Source organism: Ammospiza caudacuta, chromosome 3 (genome assembly GCF_027887145.1).
Source record: "Ammospiza caudacuta isolate bAmmCau1 chromosome 3, bAmmCau1.pri, whole genome shotgun sequence".
Taxonomy (NCBI): Eukaryota; Metazoa; Chordata; class Aves; order Passeriformes; family Passerellidae; genus Ammospiza; species Ammospiza caudacuta.
In genome coordinates, this window is record NC_080595.1 from 6,208,328 (window position 1) to 6,224,486 (window position 16,159).

The 16,159-nt window shown below is 55.6% G+C and overlaps 1 protein-coding gene across 2 annotated transcripts in view; it reads left to right on the top strand.

Annotated features, from left to right (window-relative positions):
- PTK7 (protein tyrosine kinase 7 (inactive)) overlaps positions 1-13,087 on the top strand; it is a 34,438-nt gene extending 21,351 nt beyond the window's left edge. Inside the window, exons 2-20 of one of the 2 annotated variants that reach the window (XM_058801794.1) lie at positions 299-592; positions 1,115-1,217; positions 1,716-1,906; positions 2,897-3,044; positions 3,935-4,065; positions 4,337-4,603; positions 4,810-4,943; positions 5,305-5,440; positions 5,533-5,652; positions 5,797-5,946; positions 6,168-6,318; positions 6,658-6,785; positions 7,071-7,283; positions 10,313-10,468; positions 10,651-10,883; positions 11,432-11,512; positions 11,593-11,744; positions 11,821-11,999; positions 12,194-13,087. In XM_058801794.1, the coding sequence (XP_058657777.1) occupies positions 299-592; positions 1,115-1,217; positions 1,716-1,906; positions 2,897-3,044; positions 3,935-4,065; positions 4,337-4,603; positions 4,810-4,943; positions 5,305-5,440; positions 5,533-5,652; positions 5,797-5,946; positions 6,168-6,318; positions 6,658-6,785; positions 7,071-7,283; positions 10,313-10,468; positions 10,651-10,883; positions 11,432-11,512; positions 11,593-11,744; positions 11,821-11,999; positions 12,194-12,354 (3,128 nt within the window). In that variant the 3' untranslated portion in view covers positions 12,355-13,087. The remainder of the gene's footprint in view (positions 1-298; positions 593-1,114; positions 1,218-1,715; positions 1,907-2,896; positions 3,045-3,934; positions 4,066-4,336; positions 4,604-4,809; positions 4,944-5,304; positions 5,441-5,532; positions 5,653-5,796; positions 5,947-6,167; positions 6,319-6,657; positions 6,786-7,070; positions 7,284-10,312; positions 10,469-10,650; positions 10,884-11,431; positions 11,513-11,592; positions 11,745-11,820; positions 12,000-12,193) is intronic. The other variant, XM_058801795.1, reaches the window with a different exon arrangement.
- The last annotated feature ends 3,072 nt before the right edge of the window (positions 13,088-16,159 follow it).

Here is a 16,159-nt window from a genome sequence, read left to right on the forward strand (position 1 = left end):
GTCGTGGGAGCTCCCTCTTAATGCCCCTGTCCCCAGGGAGCAGAGGGCTCTCCTTGGCTGTGGCAAGCTCAGGCAGCCCTGTTCCAGTGATTGCTGCAGACAGGCTTAAAGCAGCTGTGCTGGCATCCAAGCACAGATCTGTTCAAACTCTGAATGAGTTTTGACAGATGTGCTTTGAGCTCTGTTTCTCCTAACATGGCTCTGACTGTCTGGAGACCCTTGAGAGTGACACATGCTTACCTGATCCACTCTTCTCCTTCCCTGGCTCTGAGCATGCCCTCCCTTTTCTGTCCTGCAGCCGTGGGCGCCCAGGCGAGCATTCTGTTCACCAAAGAGCCGTACTCGCAGGACGCCCTGCACGGCCGCAGCGCCATCCTCCGCTGCGAGGTCAAGGAGCCGGCCGACGTGGAGTTCCAGTGGCTGCAGGATGGAGTTCCCGTCCAGGACACGGAGCAGCGCTTCAAGGAGGGCAGCAACCTCCAGTTTGCCGCCGTGGATCGGCACCGGGACGCCGGGCTCTTCCAGTGCCTGGCGAGGAACGTGCTCACCGGGGAGGAGGCGCGCACAGCCAACGCCTCCTTCAACATCAAGTGTGAGTGTGGGGCTGCCTGCAAGGCACGGAGAAAAGCTTTCTCTTGGGAGGGCCAGAGGCTGGAAATAGTTTTTCCAGGCTGTCTGCTAATGTTTGTGTGGGTCAGATGGGGATCGGACAGCTTGGGCTGCTCATGGAGGATTCCTCTCCAGCTGCCATGTCCATCCTGCCCTGTAGTCCTCTTGTGTCTTCTGGTGTCCCTGAGGCTGTCAGATATGCTTTCTCCTGTCCCCTTTCCTGTTTGTGCTTATGAAACTGGGACATTACTGCAGCAAGTGTGTCCTGGGCACTGCAGATCCTTTCAGAACTCACCTTAACCCTCAAAGAACAGCTACGTAGGGCAAAGTGAGATCTCTGCAGTGTGGGTGTCTCTCTGCTCCACGCTGCCTTGAGGGCATGTGTATCTCTAAGCATGCTTGTGCCCTTGCTGCCTCCTCTGGTTATCGGTGAGTCACCAATAACCGGCACCTGGGCTCTGTAGGCTTGGAGAGCCAGCTGTGTTGGTGTTCTTTGATCCCACAGGGATTGAGACAGGTGGTGTGGTTCTGAAGCAGCCGGCCAGCGTAGCCGAGATCCAGCCCTCCTCCACAGTGGTGCTGCGGTGTCACATCGATGGCCACCCACGGTAAGGGTTGCCTCCTGAGGAGTGGACCCTGCCAGGGGCCCCTGCACCTTGGCTGTGTGGTCTCTCTCTTTCTCTCTCTCTATCCCACTCCCTCTTCCCCGCCACCTTTTTTCTTTCTGCTCCTCCCCCACGTCCCCTCCTCTCTCCCACAAGAATTCAGTAGAGTCAGGGAAGGCCAAAGGCAGGATTGGGCCTGTGCCGAGCGCCGCGGGAGAAGGCAAACGGCTTCCCCAGAGCCGCCTAGCGAGGAGCACAGTAAGGATGGGCTGGCACAGCCCAGCTGCTGAGCTGCTTGGTGTGCTGCAGTCACTCTCCGTCGCTTCCCAGTCGTGTCCCGTCCACCTTGGCTGCATGTCTCATGGCTTCATGTCTGTGTCGGCGGCGGGACGGAGAGCCAGGGCACTGGGCCATCTCTGGGCTGTCTCCTCCGCACACCCGCTCCCGGGGCAGCCCTGACGGCGCCGTGCCCCTGCTCACCCGCTCTCCCCTGTCTTGCAGCCCCTCGTGGCAGTGGTTCCGGGACGGTGTCCCCCTCCCGGAGAGCCACAGCTCCTACTCTGTGAGCAGCAAGGAGCGGACGCTGACCCTGCCGAGCGCCAGCCCCGATGACAACGGGCTCTACTACTGCTGTGCCCGCAGCGCCGTCGGCTCCGTCTGCAGCCACGACAACTTCACGCTCAATGTCATCGGTGAGTTGTGTCCCCGCTGTCACACTGCCCTGCCCACAGCCTGCTCTGCTGCAGGGGAACCTCAGCCTAGCGTGGCTTTGCTCTGGGCAGAGACAGACCCAACAAATCCTGGCCAGGTGTCACAGACATGTTTTATGAAAAATCCTTTCCTGAGGATTTTTTCTCCTGAGAAGCTGAGAAGCCTCAGGAACAAAATGTAAACAACCATCCTCTGCTGCTGTAGAGTGCAACAGGTGGATCTGTGATTGGTGTCATGTAATTGTTTCTAATTAATGGCCAATCACAGTCCAGCTCTCCAGACTGTCTCAGTCACAAGCCTTTGTTATCATTCTTTTTCTATTCTTAGCTAGCCTTCTGATAAAATCCTTTCTTCTATTCTTTTAGTATAGTTTTAATATAATATATATAAAATAATAAATCAAGCCTTCTGAAACATAAAGTCAACATTCTTGTCTCTTCCCTCATCCTACAACCCCTGTGAACACCACCACAGCCAGGCTGGAACCCAGCCCTGTCTGTGTGTGTTAATTCATCCCTGTGTCTTTCTGGAGCAGATTTATGCTGTCTTCTTTTGTAATGGAGCACCCTAGAGGCTGTAGGTGCTTCTGGTTTTGCTAGTGTCATTGCCATGTGGGTAAATGCCCTGTTGGCCTTTGGAGGAAAGTCCTAAGGAGGGCAGGAATTGCCGACATTAGAGGAGTATTTGGAACTGGACAGGGGAATTTTGCTGTCCAGTGTCAGCTTTGATCTGTTCACTAAGAACCAGGGTGCTCAGGGCCATGCTGGAAACAGAAGGGGTTTTCCCTTTCTGAGCAGCTCCCACAGCAATCCTGGGCTCTGAGTCCCTAACTCCAGCTGTGCTGGCACGTTTGCCTCCTTTGGCCTTGCAGGGCGCACCCAGCTCTTCTTTGAGCTTTTCCAGAGCACTGGTGTGGGGACACCAGAGGCCCCTCTGTCCCCCTCACCCTCCTGTGGTCTCTGCCTTTGCAGATGAGAGCTTTCCTCAGGCAGTGATCGTCCCTCAGGACCTCATCGTGACCAAGAATGAAGAGGCCATGTTCGACTGCCAGTTTGCAGCCGTGCCCCCTCCCACGCAGGAGTGGCTCTTTGAAGACAACCCTGTCACCAACAGATCCAAGTAACAGGGACCCCAGTGCTGTGGGCAGGGCTGGGAGGAGAGGGGCACTGTGTTCCAGAAGGGAGAGGTCAAACCCTGCCTGTACAGGAGGGCAAGCACACAACATCAGAGTGGTCATGGGGATTGGGTTTAGCAGGGGGTTGGTCCTTGTGCATGGCATTTACCTGAACAGGACTCAGGGAGCAGTTTGTCCTCACACAAATCTGTGAGGCTGTCACTTCTAGATGCCCATGCATGATGGCCCCACAGTTAGGGATGTCTCTCAGCCCCAGATGTGGTGATTCTATGGAGCCAGGGAAGCTCAAGCTCCAGACACCCACTTGGGGCAGTTCACAGTCGGGGGTGTGTCCCAGTACTAGATGCCAACACGTGGTGATCCCCAGACTTGGGAACACCTCCCAGCCCCCAGCATCTGCACAGCAATCACTGGGCCCATGGCTCTCTGCACTTCCACATCCATGTGCATGGTGATCCCCAGAGCCAGGAGTGTTTCTAAGCCCCAGGCAGCCTAAGCATGGGGCAGCCTGCAGTGCAGGGCAGTGATCCTGGAGCTGGGATGTCTCTTCCAGACTCTGGAAAGCAAGCAGTGCCATCTGGGTGCTGGCAGCCCCCGGGCGCCACCTTGTGTCCCCTGCCCCCTCCTGGCTCTGTGGCTCCTGCTTGCTGATGCATTTTTTGGTGGGACCCAGCTCTTCACCAAGAAAAAAAACTTCTGTGAGCTCATTTCCTCCATGAAGAACTTATCCCAACCAGCTTGTTTGCATGTGGTGGAAAGCTTTGCCGTGGCCCCTCCTGTTTTCACGGGCTCATGCAGGACATCCCAGCTCTGTAGCTGTGGCCCATGTCCTGCAGAGATGCCCACTGAGCCCTTGCTCTCCCCACGTGCCCAGGACCACCGTGTTTGCCAATGGCTCCCTGCTGATCACCCAGGTGAGGGCTCGCAGCACCGGTGTCTACAAGTGTGTTGGCCACGGGCAGAGGGGGAAAACTCTGGTGCTGAAGGCAACTCTGCGGCTGGCAGGTGAGGTCTGGGGCTGGTGACAGGGTGGGCAGCGGGTTCCAGAGCTCCAGTGTCACCCTGGAGCTGTGTGGCAATATAGCAGCGGGTCAGTACATGCAATGGTTCGTCCTTGCTGTCTGGATTAGGGGAGCAAACAGTTTGTGTGCTCTCACCTTTAAATGGTGCCTCCCCTGTGAATGATGGTGTTGGTGGGCTGGCTGCATCTTCTTGTTGGTGGGTTGGCTACATCTTCTTGCCCTCTTTGAGCCCTGTGGTCTCTTGTTCCTCTCAGAGATTGAAGACATGGCGCCCTTCTCCCCGAAGGTGTTGACAGCAAACCAGGGGCACCGCGTGTCCTGCACTGCCCCACAGGGCATACCCACACCCCAGATCTGGTGGGAGAGAAACCAGGAACGAGTTCCCACCACTGGCAGGGTGTACCAAGAGGCAGAGCAGCTCATTTTCACCAGTATCACCGAGATGGATGCAGGGATCTACACATGCCATGCTGCCAACAAGGCTGGAGAGAAGAAACAGGAGCTGAGCATCACTGTGGCTAGTAGGAAACTTTCTGAAGAGGGTGGGAGCAGAAGAGGGGTTGGGTGGGGGGTTAGGATGAGCTGGGCAGCGTGGCTCATTACCTCACTGACCCAGAGAGGCACCTCTCGTGGCTGAGCTGCGGGTTGCACACTGCCTGTGTGTTTGCACTGCTGCTGGCCAGAGGGTAGTGAGTGGCTCTGTGTAACCCCTTGCCTTCGTGCCCAGCGGTACCCAAATGGGTGGAGATGCCCAAGGACAGCCAGCTGGAGGAGAGCAAGCCAGGATACCTGCACTGCCTCAGCAAGGCCTCCCTGAAGCCCACCGTCACCTGGTACCGCAACGGCGTCTCCATTTCTGAGGTGAGGCCACAAGGCAAGCACTTGCCCCTTGTGGGCACTCACTCCTGCTGGGCACCTGCTCTGCTGCTGCTGTTTCTCACCTTGTTCCTAGGCCCAGCTTCCCTGTCACCCCCACTTTGGCCTTATTCCTGGCACTAGCTCCATCCTCCTGATGTGTGGGTGCACAGTCAGCCCTGTGCTTTTGGGGCAGGGCTAAGAAAAAGGTCCCCGCAGCTTGTCTCAGTTCTCTGTGTGGGTCTCAGCAGTGTTTATCTGAAGCATGGTGTGGCACGTGGCATGCCAGCAGTGCCACAAGGCAGGGCTGAGCCTAGGGCTGGTGACAGCATCACTTGTGCCCCGCTCCTTCCCCCGCTCTGGGCAGGACTCGCGGTTCGAGATCTCGGAGAACGGGACGCTGCGCATCAACAACGTGGAGGTGTACGACGGCACCATGTACAAGTGTGTGAGCAGCACCCCGGCGGGCAGCATCGAGGGATACGCACGGGTGCACGTGCTGGGTAGGCTGGCAGCCCCTCACGTCCCTCCCTGGTGGCTGCAGGGGTGGCACCTCCAGCTCCGGGAGCCTGAACATCGCCTCTGTGTGTTGCAGAGAAGCTGAAGTTCACGCCGCCACCTCAGCCCCTGCAGTGCATGGAGTTTGATAAGGATGTCACAGTGTCCTGCTCGGCCACGGGCCGGGAGAAACCCACCGTCCAGTGGACTAAGACAGGTCAGGGGGATTTGGTTGTGGTGTGCCTGCTTCTCACCCTGAGGCCACGGGAGCTTCACCTTGTCCCACCTCCAGCGTGGGTGAAGCAGCTGTGACCCCCTGTGTCCTGCACAACTGCTGCATCCGTGCTCTCGTGTCCTGCAGATGGGAGCAGCCTGCCATCCCACGTCAGCCACAATGCTGGCATCCTGTCCTTCCACAAGGTGAGCAGGAGCGACTCAGGGAACTACACGTGCATCGCCTCCAACAGGCCGCAGGGCGAGATCCGCGCCACCGTGCAGCTCGTGGTAGCAGGTGAGGGCTCTGTGGCAGGCAGAGGCCTTTCCTGCTGGGCTGCCTTGGCCTGGGGGGCAGAGAAAGCAGAGTCTGGCCTGGTCCTGAGCTGTGTCTCACAGTTTGTCAGGGCTTAGCATGCAGCCTGGGAGGGCACGTGCCACTGTGGCACCGTGCTGGCCGTGCTCCCTGGTGGGAGCTTAGCACCATTCCCAGGAGCTGACAGAGTTCTCTGCCTTCAGTTTACGTCACCTTCAAGCTGGAGCCAGAGCCCACAACGGTGTACCCGGGCCATACAGCCATGTTCCAGTGCCAGGCAGAGGGGGACCCCGTACCGCACATCCAGTGGAAAGGGAAGGACAAGATTTTGGATCCTGGCAAGCTCCTGCCCAGGTACACAGCCTCCATTCCAAACTGACACGTGGCGCAGCGGGATATTCCCAAGTATCTCCCATCCCTGCCCAGTGTCAGGGTGCCTGTGGTGCAGCCCTGGGTTCGTAGCTTGGTGGGCACGTAGTTGACTCCACATGGCAGGACTTGGACTCTGCTGGCCCCAGGGTTTCCCTTTCTGCCACAGCCTGCCAAGCTGTGATTGAGCTGCAGTCATCTGTTCTTAAGTGTTGCACAGCCTGAGACGGAAGCTGATGGCACTGGGTACGTGGGGCTGCAGGTGCTCCAGGCCTGCCTCTGCCCTTTGGTGTTTGCCAAGAGCTCTGTGTGTGTGGTTGGCAGGATTCAGATCATGCCCAACGGCTCCTTGGTGATTTACGACGTCACCTCCGAGGACTCTGGAAAATACACCTGCATCGCTGGCAACAGCTGCAACATCAAGCACCGGGAGGCATTCCTCTATGTTGTAGGTAAGAGGAGTGCCCAGGGCTGGGACATGACCTCCTGGAATCCCTGGCAGTTCTAGGCCCTGCTTCTGGCTGTGGTTGTGCCTGCCAGGCAGTCCCAGCAGCATCCCCACTGGAATGCAGTAGAGTGTGCTGTGGGATGTGCCCAGCGTGCTGTGGCTGGGTGAGGAGGTGGCCACAGCAGCGGGTAGGGGACTGGGGGCTTTTCACATCCCTCCAGCACATTCCTGAGCAGGATTTGGGAAATCCCTCCACATCCCCATGTGCTGGATGCTCTCTGCCCCACAGACAAGCCAGCAGCAGAAGAGGATGAGGGACCTGCCAGCCACACGCCCTACAAGATGATCCAGACCATTGGGCTCTCAGTGGGGGCAGCTGTTGCCTACATTATCATTGTACTGGGGCTGATGTTCTACTGTAAGAAGAGGAGGAAAGCCAAGAGGCTGAAGAAGCACCCAGAGGGCGAGGAGCCTGAGATGGAGTGTCTGAACGGTGAGGCCGGTACGCCTGAGGGTTGGGGCTTCACCACAGCCCCCTGTCCCTGTGCTGGAGAGCCTGAGGGCCAGGGAGCTCCCAGGGGATGGGAGGACTCCTAACCCATGGTCTCTCACTCTGTGGGTTTTGCCTGGTGGCAGAGACCTGCTGCCAGGTGAGAAATGGGCAAGTCAGTGTGAAACCTGAATCCCAGCCTCACCTTGTGCCATCTGTGTCTGCCAAGTTGTGTCTCACTCCTGCATCCCAGCACCTGCACGTGGGATCACTGTCCCAGGGGAGGGAAGGATCCCTGGTGCAGTGTAATGGAACAGTAATGTTCTGCTGGCCCCTTCAAATCAGAGTTCAGCAGCTCCTGGTGCTGAAGGGAAGATGTGTCACTGAACTCCCTCTGTATCTCCAGTGAGGACTTGTAACTGGTGGGGTGCAGTTGAGCTTGGTGTCCCTAATTCCCTGGATCTCCCCATTCATACTCCCCATAAATGCAGATGTTCCCTCCCAGTTCTCCAGCACACAGCCACATCCTGACCGTGTGCAATTTGCTGTGAGGGCCTGGCAAAACATAACTGCTAGGTTTGCCTCCTGGTTTTCTCCTTGCATTGGCACTTTGAGCAGAGCCGAACCTCCAGAAGAGAAGTCTGGCTGCGGGGAACCCCCTAGGAGCAGGGATGCAGGAACATCTCAGCAGCTTTGTGCTCTGTATCTGCCACCACTGTGAGATCTTTCAGTGGAAAAGCCACAGGCAGCTCACCTGTGCCAGCAGGCTCTGGCCAGCATCCCCTTCCTGGGAAAGAATTTCTTTCAATTTTTCTGAGGTGGTCTCAGATTATCTTAACCTGTCTTTATTATATTTCTTTTCTGTTAGAGTTTGCCTCTTCTTATTCCCTTCATTTCGAACCAGGTTAGCTGCCAGGTGCATCCTCATTCTTACAAGCAGACCCAGCTCCCCAGATGTCTGGACTCCTTTTTGGTCCTTCCACAGCCTCTCTGGAGAAGTGGTTTGTGTTTGCTGTCAGCTCTAGTGGAGTTATTCCATTCACCACAGTCTTCAAAGATCTGGCTCTTTGTCTCTTTTTGATGTGCTCCCTTGTTAGCTGGGTGACACAAAGTGTTTCAGCACCTGCATGAGTACCTACAGGTGCTCCCTGGCTGACCACCAGCTGACTTTTCCAGTGCTTTTAGGATCCAGACAGATTTAATCTCTCCATGGACTTGCAGTGGGTCTTTGCTATGGATTTCCTGTAGATCAGTGCACTCCTGACCATCCAGTTACTTTCCAAGGTCACATCCTTGCTGTGCCACATCCTCTGTGAGGAGACCTTGCTCTCAGTATCCATGGCTGGCTCTGCTGCTTTTTTGTTGTTGTTGTTGAATACAGACATAGCATTTGGGGAGGCTCATGGCTGTGGGGACTGATTTCTGTGCTAGTGTCTCCTCCAGGAGATGCTCCTGTGTCTGTAGCAGGCGGGTGGGCAAAGCCTGCAGCTTCCTCACACTTGGTTCCTCTCTGGAGTGCAGGATACATGAAGCCTCCTGTCCTTTTGTTACCAAGTGCCTTGTCCAGGCTCTGTGAAACATGAACATGTGTGTTCTCCAAAGTGGCTCTTGTTGCTGCCTGCTGGTGCTGTCTCTCAGTGGCAGCACACTCATCACACTGCAGCCTTCTGGATTTTTTTGGCACAGTTGCAGTGGTCGTCTTGTGTTATCTTCTTGGCTTCAGGCTTGTGGTCTTGAGACAGATTAGTCATGAGTGCAGACAGCAGAGGATCAGGCAGTCCTGCTGATAATGAATGTCAAAGCAGGGAGAGTGTGAGGAGCATCCAGCTTTGATTTATGGGGTAACTGGTGTTTTTTTGTTTTTATATTTGCGAATCTTACTCCACCATGTGAGAGCAGACAGATGTCAGTAGCCATGGCTCTTAAGTCAACATATCCCAGTGTTCACAGCTCCAGCCCTACCTGTGACGAAGCCATGGTCCCTGTCACGGTGGCCAGGCCTGCTCAGGGTGTGCTGGTACCTGCCTTGCACACGGGCATTGTAAGCAGGCATGTACCCACACTGTGTGATGCAACAGCCTGTGATGGAAACCGAAGGCAGTGGGACTCTGTTGGATTTATCTCATGCTGGTTTGTCTTAGTTTTGTTAAAAATTTCCTATTGTGTGGCTGTTTGCCTAGTCCTTATTCCAGGAGGAGCTGAAATGGAGTGGTGATGCTGGAGGGGTGTGAGTGACCCTGGCTCAAGGCTGTTCCCTGCTTTAAATTCCAACTCCTGCCTTCATCTTATGGAAAGTACCTCTTCCTAGTAACCAGGTCTGATCCAAGCAGTAAATACATTCAAAATCAAGGTTTGCCATCTATGCAGTCATTGCTCTAGAAGCTGCCTATAAAATGCAGGGTTTTCTGTTTTCTCAAGGCAGTCGTGCTTTGTCCTGTTCTCTGCCTTGTGTTTGTGCTAGGGAAGTTTCTTGTGAAGTTCCTGTGCAGAAAGCTTGCTGGGGCTGATTGCAAGGACTTCCTAGCACTGCTTTAACCCAGCCAGTTAAAATCCAGCCTGGTCTGGTCTTAGAGGTTCAGCACTTCCAAGGACATTCCCAAGGCTTGCTGGGAAGTGAGTAAGGAGCAGGGACATCAGAGTGCAGCAGCTGGTGTCAGATAGGTTTGAGAGTCTCTTGGATATCAAGAGACTGTGGCCATAGTGAGCAGTGTCCATCTGCTCCACCTCTGCCTCGCCCATCCCATCTCCTGCTGCTGCCCTGGAGGGTTTTGTCAATGGTAGTTGGGATGTAGCCACTGCTTGGGGATGACTGAGTGGGATGGACAAGGCCAGATGGGGCTGGCTGGCTCTGGGACCAAAGCCATTGCTCAGCATCTGATTTCAGAGGTGGCTGCTGGGCTGCCAGAGATGGGGCAAAAACTGAGGCCAGGCCACTCTGCTGCCTGGGGCTGGAGTGCTCAGAGTGTCAGAGCCCCAGGAGGGGCTGAGCTTTCTCTGTGTGGCCTGGCAGGATGCTGCAGCTGTCTGTGCTCCCCTGGCAGGCGGTGCTTTGCTGCAGAATGGGCAGATGACAGCAGAGATTCAGGAAGAAGTGGCCTTGACCAGCCTGGGCAGCAGCTCTGGGGCCAGCAAGCGCCACAGCGCCACGGACAAGATGCACTTTCCACGTTCCAACCTGCAGACAATCACAACCCTGGGTATGGTGGGCCACCCTGGCCGTGTCCCCACTCCGGCAGGACACCTGTGGCTGAAACCCCAGCGTGTCCCAGCCAGAAACCAGGATGTGCTGGGTGCAGAGGGCCCTGCAGCCCCTGTAATGTCAGGCACACCTGCTGTCCTAATGCACGGCACCTTCCCCTGTGCTTCCCCACACTTGCAGGCAGGGGGGAGTTTGGTGAAGTGTTCCTGGCCAAGGCCAAAGGTGCAGAAGATGGTGAGGGCGAGGCGCTGGTGCTGGTGAAGAGCCTGCAGACAAGGGATGAGCAGCTGCAGCTGGATTTCCGGCGGGAGGCAGAGATGTTTGGGAAGCTGAACCACGCCAACGTGGTGCGGCTGCTGGGGCTGTGCCGCGAGGCTGAGCCTCACTACATGGTCCTGGAGTACGTGGACCTGGTAAGGGCCCTGCCAGCAGGGAAGCAGAGATGTGACAGCAGTGGGAGAGGGGCCTGGAGTGTGGCAATGGGCTGGCAGCACAGGGCAGCTGAGGTGTAAGGAGACCAGGCTGAGCTTAGTGCTGTTGCCAGCCTCTGGAGGAGTCTCAAGGAAAATGGGTCTCCTGCAAGACCTGGAGATGACTTTTTCCTCTGCAATCTCCTAATTTCTGGTTTATCTCCTAGACTGAGCCATACAAGCTAAGTTGTGGGAGTCCATGCTGCAGAATGGCTAAGGGCTGTGAGGAGTCTGAAGTTTGTAGGAGAGAAATAAATTTGGGACATGAAAAACCTGGAGATTTCAGGCCTGCTTGCCCTAATCTTAGCCAGTTGAGGCCCAGAAACAAGATACTGGCTTGCCCTACAAGGCAGGGACCAGGAGAACAGGCAGGAACCGTGGATGAGATCACAGATGAGGATCTGTGGGCCTGCTATATCCAGGCACTGCAGGGACCAGTGAGCCTTGTCAGTATGTGGAGGTGCTGACTCTGAATTTCTTTCTGTCTCCAGGGGGATCTGAAGCAGTTTCTGAGAATCTCCAAGAGCAAAGATGAGTCTCTGAAGCCACAGCCACTCACTACCAAACACAAGGTGACCGGGCAGCTCTGGAAGGGCTCTGGGGCTGGGGAGCCTAAGGAGGGCAGGCAGTGCTGACAGCTCTCTGGGGTCAGGTGTCTCTGTGCACACAGGTGGCCCTGGGCATGGAGCACCTCTCCAACGGCAGGTTCGTGCACCGGGATTTGGCAGCCAGGAATTGCCTGGTCAGCGCCCAGCGCCAGGTCAAGGTCTCCTCCCTGAGCCTCAGCAAGGACGTGTACAACAGGTCAGGGAGCCTGACAGGGGAATGGGAGGGGGTGAAATGGCACCAATCTCACTGCCTGCCTGTGCTGCCCCCGCAGCGAGTACTACCACTTCCGCCAGGCCTGGATCCCGCTGCGCTGGATGCCGCCTGAGGCTGTGCTGGAAGATGAGTTCTCCACTAAGTCGGATGTGTGGTCCTTTGGGGTGCTCATGTGGGAGGTCTTCACGCATGGGGAGATGCCCTACACTCCACTGGCAGATGATGAGGTGCTAGCAGGTACGTGGAGCATCCCTGGAATTGTAGGGGACAGCACAAGGTGCTTTACTTGTGGTAAAGGGGGCCAGACGGGCTGTATGATGACAGTGCTGGTCTGGCTGGGGAGGCTGTCCCAGCCTGCATGGAGAACTGCTGCTCTCCTTGCATTCCCCAGCGAGGGTCACACCCCTTGCCAATGTTTCCTTTCGTATCAGGTCTCCAGTCCGGGAAGACGAAGCTCCCGGCGCCCGAGGGCTGCCCGTCCCGCCTGGCCAAGCTGATGCAGCGCTGCTGGGCCCCCAGCCCCAAGGACCGGCCCTCCTTCAGCGAGCTTGCCACCACCCTTGGGGACAGCCCAGCCGACAGCAAAGCCTGAGCCCCCCAGCCCTTGCTGGTGAAGGATGTGGCGGGGTGGAGCGGGGTCTGTGCGTGCCCGGGGAGCCCCTGGCACTCGCACAGCCCCTCGCTGACCCCGATGCGCCAGCGAGCAGCTCAGCATCAGCAGCTGCTGGACTCAAAGCACAAGCCAGTGTACCCCAGCCCCAGCCCCCTCCCCAGTGGGTCCCAAAGACAGCCCTTGCTGCCTCCTGCCCCCTGCCTGCTCAGCCCGGTGCCCTCAGGCTGCTGGTGTGGATGGAGCAGCCGCCCCTCCCACGGCAGAGCTCGGGCATCCCTGCTCACCACATCCACCTCTGCTGGCCTGGCCCGGCCTCTGTCCATCCGTCCGTCTGTGCTAGGCATGCCTGCCTTCCCCTTGCCCATGGGGACAGGCCAGCCAACAGGAGCACAAAGTGCCTGGCATATGAAGGAGCTCACTACCTTTCCCAGTTACCCTGTGCCTTTTTTTGTACTTATGACTCTGGGCAGAGCCCCCTGTCTCCCTCTTCCAGAGCGCTGACTCCTCCCCACCATAGTATTTCTGTTACTGGAATGCAGCCTAGAGTTGGGTTAGTTTGTTTGCTTGAGTGGAGGGTACTGCAGCCAAGAAGGGTTGGGTTTTGTTGGGTTTTTACGTGCTGCTCTCAATAAAGAAGGCGCTTTTTTTTTGTTTTGTTATGTTTTTTTGTCTCTGTAAAACGCTGCTGTCAGATAGCGGTTTTCCTCCACATGGCTCCTTGGAAGGGTTTGGGGCTCGTTCCTCAGGCATCTGTCTGCTGTGTTTAACCCCTTTGCCCCCTTCTCAAGTGAATCTGAGGTGCTGCTCCCAGCCCTGTGTGCCTTGAGGGAGCACTTGGCCTCAGCACTTGCTGTCTCTCTGAGCAGTCATGAGTTGCTCTCCAAGAGAAAATGTCCCTCTCAAGACTCCAGGCAAACCACCACTCATGGTTGTTGTGGATAGCTGGCCTTGGCCCAAATGCCCACCATAACTGGTATTTATTCACATGCCTTTTTCACATCTCTGAAGTGAAACCTGCCTAATCTTTTACTTGGTACTCTAATTAAACCTGTATTATTCAGGAAGCTTGTTTGTCTAGCCCCTCTTTGTGCTTAAGGAAGATGCTGCATACCTAAACAGGACAAGGCTTTGCATCATAATTTTGGGCAACACAGTAAAAAAAGTGACTGAAAACATCTACACAGTTCTTCTTGCAGCATTTCCAGATTCAGAGTTTTTTCTACTGAAGTAGTTAAGACACACTCTTGCAGGATGACAGAGCTTATTAAATTACAGCCCACAATTCTTTATCACTTTCTGTCACTGGCTGAAACACCACAGTGACTAAAAAAGCCACTGTGCATTCATAGATTCAGAAAAGCCAATGGGAGCAGATTTACCTTCTGCTTTCCCACTTAAAGGATTATATTTTTGATGTTGGATTTTTGTGTATGAATTCCTAACTTGTCACCCTTTTAAACAAAACCTTTTTAGGTCACCATGAAATGTTAAGGTTGCCACAAAATGCACATATTGTTTTATTCCATTTCAAATTAAACACAAGATATTTTTTTCCATTTTGTCCTTTGACATCAGGCATTCTCCCTAAGGTTGGTTGGCTGCCCCCACTTCAGGTACTGATTGGGTTTGTGCACCCGCCTCTGTGGCTGCTCCACAGCCCACGGTGGGTTGTGGGTACAGGAGATTTCCAGCTTCTTGCAGGATGCTGGCAGGGCCAGGCCTGGATGGGGACCCTGGGGGATATCCTGCTGTACATGTGGTCTGCAGCCCTCTCCTCTGAACAATGGCAGGGTCCTGGCAGTCTCCTTGGGAGAGGAAAGGCGTGCATGTGGTGCACAAGAAGCCCCAGTGCCCACAGCATGAACATGAGCCAGGCCAGCATGGGCTTGTCCCTTGGAGCCACAGTGAGGCACCAGCAGCTCCACTTGGCTGCACAGCCCTGATTTGGGGGTTATACAGACAGATCTGAGTCTGTCAGGAGCCCTGGTGGGGCTGAACTGGGGGCAGTGGGCACAGGCTGCACAAGGGACATTCATCCTGGTATTAGGGGAAATGCTTCCCCTCAAGGCTAAAAAAGGTCTGAGTCTCACAGAAGCTGTGGCATCACCGTCATCATCATCATCAGAGATGCCCAGAGATGCTGGACCAGAGGAGTCCTGAACTACCCATAGTTGGCTCTGCTTTAATCAGGGATGGACCAGGTATGTCCAGGATCCTCTTCCCATCTCTGCTACCCAGAGAGGTTATGGAGATGCTGGAGGGAGGGAAGTGCTTATTTCTTGGAATATGCTAGCTGGCCCTGAGCTCAGATTGGGTCCAGGCTTGGAAACTGGGTGCAAGCAAGTTTGCTGGCAGCTGCTCTGCCAGTTACCAAAGGTGTTTGTCCCTTTTCCAACACTTGCAGATGGAGATAATGGACTCTCCCCAAGCAAAGATCTCTTTGCAAGCTAAGCTGTGGCAGTGGCTGGATGTTGGGCCCCTCTCTAGAGGAGGACAGCAGGTCTGGTTTGCTGCACCTGGTGCTCCCTGGCATGGTAGGCTTGGCAGCAGGTGACTGCCATCCTGAGCTCTGGCTGCCTCCATGACCAGAGGGCCTGGCCACAGCGTGGGACTGGTGGCACTGTGCCTGTTGGGGACAGAGGGATCAGGATGTGCCTTTCCTTCTACTCCTTTCAGCCTCATGTCCTTCTTGTTGCTCCCCCAGTGTGTGTGCAACCCTTCTGAAGCGTGTGAGTGTTGTGGCACTGCTGCTTGTGTGCTCTCCAACTTGCCAGGGACCTGTCTCGTGCATTTGCTGTTGTTTGATGTCCTTTTGTTCCACTTCTCACATCCATTCCATTCCTGTGGACTTTCCTGTCTGCTGTCCTTTGGGCTGATTCCTGCAGCCAAGCCACTTGTGGTGGCCTAGCCAAGCAGAATCTCAGCCTTGCCATGGCTAGAGACCAGAGATGCCAAGGATTTGGGGGGTACCACCCTTGTTCTGGCATCTCACGTGGTGGGAGGGTACAGCATGGCTGCAATGAGCTGGTTCTGTGAGCAGCATCAGGACTGCGGGCTCTGCTTTGTCCCAACACATCCTGGAGGCTCCACAGCCTGCTTGCCATGCAGACAGGACCTGGTGACTACAGGGAAGCACCCAAATGGAGTCACCAAAGCTAGGACAAGCTCCAGACCCAAACAGTGCAGAATGATGGGGGTTGGGATTGTGTATTTTTGGGAGTGATGTAATGAAAAAATTCTGTATCGTTGGGGAGGGGAGAGATGTTGGCCAAAGTAATTGGAAACAGCAAGCTGAGCAAATGCAGTCCCAGCTAAAAGTGGTGGAGCAGGGCAGGCAATCAGTCCCTGCAGGAGAAGCGGAGCACCTTGGCAGTGGACAAGAGGTGGGATCCAATTGCCTCAGCCCAAGCTGAAGGAACACCTTGCAGAGGAGTGGGTGGGGGATGCAGGGCCAGAAAGAACCACATGGCTCCATCAGAGCCCAGGTCCACGCAGAGAGCCACCAGCTGTGACCAAAATGGAACATTTGCTGAACGGTGTAAGAGAGCAGCAAGCAGATGTTAGTCCCAATGAACAACTCCCAAACCAGACAGTTCCATCAGGAAGTCCCTGATGTTTTCTCTTGCCCTGAAGTTACCCAAATTCCCCCTGCACCCTTTGAGCACCCTAGTCCATGAGTGCTGTGCAGCTTGAGGAAGGGCTACCTGGTTTGCTCTGATTTCCTCTGCTGCCCTGTGGCTCTGCTGCAGCTGTGTGGAAACTCAAGGGCCTTAATTGTCCTAAG